The 6534-nt window shown below is 53.1% G+C and overlaps 1 protein-coding gene across 1 annotated transcript; it reads left to right on the top strand.

The window, feature by feature from the left end:
- Window positions 1–4385: 4385 nt before the first annotated feature.
- Window positions 4386–5621, top strand: LOC127594481 (uncharacterized). The gene has a single exon (XM_052056343.1). The coding sequence runs from the start codon at window positions 4386–4388 to the stop codon at window positions 5619–5621; it is 1236 nt and encodes a 411-aa protein (XP_051912303.1).
- The last annotated feature ends 913 nt before the right edge of the window (window positions 5622–6534 follow it).

Consider the following 6534-nt stretch of genomic DNA (forward strand, 5'->3'; position numbering starts at 1 on the left):
TCCAAAGAGCCAACCTCAAATAAATCCTTTAAAAAAGCACGACTGAAATGGAACGCGAGCAGGCCCTCAGACTGTCTCTTGAGAATGAAAGCAGGCAGCTTAAAGATGAGCTCAAATCAGTCAGATTGCAAAACCAGCAGCTCAAAGACCAGACCGGGTTGCTGGGGCATGACCTGAGCAGGATCACCACCCACTAGTAGTAGCATGCCTAGGACGGCATCAGCTAGAAAGAATTCATAGTCGAGTCCTCCTCCAACTAGCAGACCTACCTCTGCAAGATCAGCCAGCTCGCCCAGCACTTCTGCGACAAGTGTGATGAGGAGGTCATCGATCTATGATCAGATATGATAGAGGTCATCCGATGTGCTTGGCGGGTGGGAGCTGTCCGTTCAGGAAGCAATCGACCATGGTCTGTGCGGCGATGGGCCTGTCTTGGGGCACCATGTGGCCTGCGCCCCGCACTGTCAGCATTGTCATGCCTAGCATTGGCCACACATCGCCTGCCACCTGGTCCTCATGCTCGTGATGGCCTTTCTTCCACCACTCCCTCCAAGGCTGCAACTGTGGCATCTGCAGTTCCACCCTCAGCTCGTCCACCCAGCGCTTGGTGCCCAGCACTGGCACATTGCCGTCTATGTCGCCACTGTAAATCCACTGGTAAACACTGTACGATACGGTATTTACCGACCAGCTTGGGGTAGGCCCAGTACCCCTGCTTCTAGTCCTTGGAATACCGCTGGGCGACGGTATCGCTGCAGGCCTGCCACTTGATCGAGCTGTCGACATGAAGTGCGGCTTTGACTGAGGCTCGGTTCAGGAATTCTGTCGCCCCTGAAAAATCTTAGCATTAGTCGTCGCCCCTGCATGGAGCGTAGAGGTTGTTGATCGACACGTTGAGGGACATGAAATCTTGGTGCAGCTTGACGATGACCGACTTGCAGTCCACGGACCCATAGCCCAGCACACACTTCGCCCTGAACCCTTCCCACCTCTCCTCGCTAATGAACCCCCGCCTATACAAATACTCAACCTGCACCGCCGAAAACGAAGAGAGGCCAGGCTCACGGTGCTGATCCCTGTCATAGCAGTCATGCTCCGTGGTGCAAGGGTTGCCTATTATGAACCCTTTGAGAGGGAGGGTGCTGTTCTCTTCGATCTTGACCGCCAGGGTAGGGATGTACACTCCTGCGTAGCTTTCGCCGGAGAGGTAGAGTTCGTTCTTGACGACTTCAGGGTATTTGGTGTAGAAAGCGTGGAGGGCTGCTAGGTTGTCTGTGGAGACCGAGGCGTCGGAGGATTCGATGGGGCCGGTGCTGAAGCCGACGCCGGCTGGGGATTACAGGTAGAGGAGGTTTGCGTTTTTGTTCCAGGAGTGGTTGTTGAGGGCCAGCTAGCCATCGTGATACACGAAGGGGCCGTTCTCGTAGAGCATCCCGAGCATGCTCGAGCATCCGGGCCCGCCGTTGAACCAGACCAGTACAGGGTCACTCTTTTTGGCCGATAGCGAAGGAAAATAGGTGTAGTGGAAGTTCTTGCCTTCGGGGAGGTTGAGGTATCCTGAGTACCAGGGTCTGTCATACCCCTCGATCGTGATATCAGTGACCAGATCAGGATTGTCATTGACGGGCACACTACAGGCGCTGTGGAGGAGGGCTGCCAGAATTATCATTATAGAGGATCCACCATTTTCATGTAAAATTCATTTTTTCCTTAAAATCAGCACTTCGAACTCTACATTCTTGTTTTTGAGGAGTGGGTATCTTGGCACCTTTGACTCTTCTGGGATGCCTTGGTAGACCAGATGGCTGAGGTCTTGTCTTTCGAGGTGGTAGCTGGGAAGACGGTGCGCGCAGATACTTTCATAGCCCTTGCGCTTAGGCAGGAGGATGATCGCCTTGCTTGAAGAGTCCATACAGCTGTCAATCACATCGAAGAGGGAGTCTACAGGACACCCGTGATAAATCACATCACTTGCCAGAATCAGCTCATACTTGCCAATAGACCATGGCTTGGTCCAGTCCAGAACCTCGACCCGACATGACACTTTATTGGTTTTGCAGTTATACCGGCAGTTCTCTAGCACTTATGGTTGGTAATCAGTTAGCATAACTTTTGAGGCTTTGTTTTGGAGCTGGGCTACAATGCCGGCGATGCCTACGCCGGTGCCGAGCTAGAGAACTGAGGCTTAGAGAACCCCTCTCTAGTAAAGATACCGGGACATCACAATCCCAGCATCCCACAATCTCAGCCCGTCCAGCCCATGCCTGAAAATCTCCTGGCTTCGGATCGGAACAGTCACCCCCTCTGCGAGCACAACCTGGTCAATCTCGAATCCCAAGGCATGCTACTTTCCTGCAAGGAAAACCCCCATAATTTATCATGATTGTCACATGAACGGACGTTCAGTGGAGAATACTCGGCGGGCTCGGGGAGGGCTTGCCATGCGGAGGTTGAGGCGGCTGGGGGAGAGGTTGAGGCGGCTGGGAGAGAAGAACCTGCTTTGTTGGGGGGACAGCATTCTGCTTTTGTGCATTTGCTAGTGGGTGTCCATGAAGTTGAAATGCGGTCTGGTGTTGTGGATGAGGTTGGATGGTCTTTGCATGCCGAAATCGGCATGCCTTTTATGGTACAAGCCCCTACCGAGGTCCTATCTTCCATAGCCCCGTCCACCGAACCGGTCATACCCTTCATATCGCTCGCGCCGGTCATACCGGTCACGCCGGTCAAACTGGTCATACCGGTGATCGTACGGGTCATATCTGGTCTCATACCTGTCAAACCTCTGCCTACTCGACATCTCAGGATACCCCGTGTAAGCGCGAGGAGAAGGACCGCGATATGATTGGTCGTAAGATTGGGTGGGGTTGAGAGGAACTGCTGCAGGATTAAAGCCATGGCTTTTGGTGGGGTCGATCCGCTGACGTGATTTGCTGCGTTCCAGGTTGTGGAGTAGCTGTCTGGATTTGCTTAGGTTGGCTTGATGTTGGGGTGGAACTGCGGCGGGAGGGTGTGGGCGGTAGGAGTCATTAGCAGGCTGGCGGGGTTGGTAGGACTACACAGGGTAGGACGGCCTGGCCTCATTCCGATACCTGTCTCGACTGCCCCTCTTCGGCGAATCCTTCCTCCTATCAGCAGATTCCTTTCTCTCCTCCTCCTTAGTAAAGCTCATCTGACTAGACGGCACCGAATCAGGCCCAGCGATAGTATTATTGCGTGCCGCGTATCTCTAGGTGTCCTCCTTCTAGGCACCTGGCTGCGTGTATTTACGGTCTTGGCCTCTCATAGGATATGCCCTTTCAATAAATTAAAGTTTAAGTGAGTGTGGGCTGGAAATGCTCAAAAGATTGAGTTTGGAATGGAGCCTAGGGTTTGGGTTGGGCCGGTTGGGGCTGTGCTGGCGCTGGAGGCGTCCTTGCCTTTCCTCAATTTTGAGGGGATTGAGGTCAAGGTCGCCTCTCAAGGCTATACACTTACGGGTTGCAGCCCCCTCCTCCCTCACTTTTTATCCCTGCAAGCAACCCTGCATACAACCACACCTCCAGTCATTCCCCACCAACGAATCTTCCGAACACAAGGGATAGTCCAGCGCCTGGCACGAGCTGGACTGAAAGTAGAAATCAAAGAAGAATGGATGCTGGTGGGAAAGGCAGATGAAATGGAAGGATGGGTCTAGCTTAAAAACGAACCTTTTTTTCGAGAGGAAGAATATCGAAGCTTCAGAGCTAAATTTGAAAAGGAGAAGGGCTGCAAAATAGTGGAGAAGTTTGTGAAGGGGAAGGTGAGGATCTGGGTGGTAGGCGACCTTGACCACCACCTTACAATTTTATACAAGGACAAACTCCACCAATCAATCCAAAACTACACCACCAAAAAGCTGACCCTCACATTACCAAAATCCCCACCCTACCACAAACTCGCCCTCCACCTATCCACCGCCAACCCCTCCCGCTACTCCAACCTTTCCATCACCCCCCACACAATATCAGTGTCGCAGGGTTACCTCGGCTAGCTGGAGCACCTGATGTTCGTGATGGGGCAGAGCAAGCGTTTGAGGTATGAGATGAATTAGCGGCAGAGAGGTAGATTGGAGGAGATTGGGAGGGTTTTTGTGGAGGGAGGGGAGGTGCTGGTTTGGGGTGGGGGGAGGGTTGAAAGGGAGGTGGAGAGGGTCCTGGGCCATGCCAAACCCATCCCCCATGAACCCCTCCTTCTAAAAGCCCAAAAATAACCCGAGTTCCCCTTCGACCCCAACGAAAGCTCAATCCCCTTTCAGGAAGACTCCCTATAGATGCTGGCAGAGCTGGACCTGCAATGACCCTAACTATAAATTCCGTCAGATAGAACGTTTTATAATACATTCGAAGATGCAAATTTCAACGCGCACCATGTTCACGCTGTTCTGCTCGCTGCAGGTACTGATCTCCATGGACCATGGCATCGTGCCTGCTTCCACCCTCGCCATCGCTGACTCTTTTGAGATTGATGAGTCGAGGTTGGGGTTGATGGGGTCAGCGGTGTTCCTGGGGATTGTGGCGAACGGGGTGGTGGCGGGCCGGATCTACCAGATCCTCGACACCAAGAAAGTGATGGTGGCAGGGCTGGTCTGCTCGCAGCTAAGCCTGATGCTGCTAGTCCTGGCCCGATGGTACTACGTTGCACTGCTCGCGCGGTTCCTAACGGGCGCATTTCAGGTGTTCCACGTGATTTTCCTGCCAGTGTGGATCGACCGGAACGGTGGGGAAAACAGGACCAGCTGGATCACAATTTTCCAGGCGAGCACTCCGGTCGGCATCTTCTTGGGGTACGCCCTGACGGCAGTGCTGGTGACGTTCTACCCCTGGCGGTACGCCTTCATCGTGCAGATCATCCTGATCCTTGGGTCCGTGCTGGTCATCCTCCGCATCCCGGACGACCAGGTCGACATCCGTGGCGCACAGTCTGACATCCAGGACTACTTCACCAGCCTCAAGCAGGTGCTCGGCTCCAGGCTCTACCGCAACTGCGTGCTGGTCTTCTCAAACCTGCTGTTCGTCGTGACCGGCATACAATTCTGGATGACCGACTACTTCATCCGCGTGCTGAAGGTGGACAGGACCATCGTCAATGTAGGGTTCGTGTTTATCAGCATCACTGCCCCTGTCCTGGGCACGGTGTTCGGGGGGTGGGCTGTCGACCGCATGGGGGGGTATTCTGATCCCAGGACGGTCAAGCTGCTGCTGGGCTTGGTTTTGCTATGCGCGATACCGTCGCAGCTCATCCCGTATCTGAACAGTTTTGCCTTGGTGGTACTGCTGCTGTGGAGTCTGCTGTTCTGGGGAGGCGCGATGATCCCAGGTCTGACTGGCCTGATCATGGTGTCAGTGCCGGCTGAGCTGCGGTCCTTCGGCAACTCGAAGGCAGAGCTGCTGAAGAACCTGATCGGATACTTCCCCTCGCCGTTCATCTACGGGATGACTATCCAATTTTTTAGCGACGAACGGTCCGGGCTGAAGATGCTAATGATGGCGACCTTCTTAAGCCCATTACTGCTGGGCAGCCTGCTGCTAGGAGAGATGAAGATCTACGCGGATGTGGAAAAGCTCAAAGAAGGGACTGAAAAAGGGCTCGATGAAATAGACTGATTATTTGATCATTATCAGTTTGATAAAACTCACCTTGTGCAATTGGCAATTAGGTTATTGTCAAATAATGTTATTGCAAAATAGCAATACCGAACAGCCATAGTATAAATGATCTCCACAGGATAATTACTTAATCGTGCATAGTTAATAGATAAATAATATGGAGGATGTGCTCAAACCTTACAGGTTTACTGACATTCTCCGTGAAATCAATGCCAGGTTGCCTCTTCCTCGGAGATCAGCCGACCCCCCGCCCGCCTCTGACTTTAGTACCACCCGCAAGGACCTCCTCCGCTCCACCTTCATCAGGAGTCAGCGCCCGTACCAGCCGAAGTACCTCGCCTACGTCTATCTCGACGAGTTCACTAGAGACAGGGTCATGCATCCTGATAAGACCTTTGAAAAAGGGAGACGGCCATGTACCTGACTGACCAGTCCAGGTGAAAATGAAGGACTCGAGGAAGACCGCGTTTGGACCAGCTCCACCCGTCAACTAGAAGATGGGGATGGCCTGCCGAAGGAGTGTGGATACACAGGAAAGAATGGAAGCGGAGAGAGTGCGGTCATAACCAGATAAGAATGATGTTCGACGGCCCAACAAAAAAGAAAAAATGCATGGAACCCAAGGCCGAACCGTTTCGCCCTTGCCGCAGATTATCCCTCTTCGACAAAAGCCTCGAACCCTCTAAAACCAGCCGCTATTGACCCCCAAATCACAATTCACCTCTTCCTCAAGCATCTCCTCAGCTTCTTAACACACTACAGGTATGCAGCCCTCGAGCCCTAGCACTCATAGCTTTTCAAGGCGATTGCCTTTCTGACCCGGGCTATCGACTGCTCGAGCTGCTGGTTGTGGAGGGTGGCTGCCTGGATGTCGTCTTGGAGTTAGGCCAGGCTTGTCTATAGCTAGGAG

Source organism: Hippocampus zosterae, unplaced genomic scaffold, assembly GCF_025434085.1.
Source record: "Hippocampus zosterae strain Florida unplaced genomic scaffold, ASM2543408v3 HiC_scaffold_162, whole genome shotgun sequence".
NCBI classification, from domain to species: domain Eukaryota; kingdom Metazoa; phylum Chordata; class Actinopteri; order Syngnathiformes; family Syngnathidae; genus Hippocampus; species Hippocampus zosterae.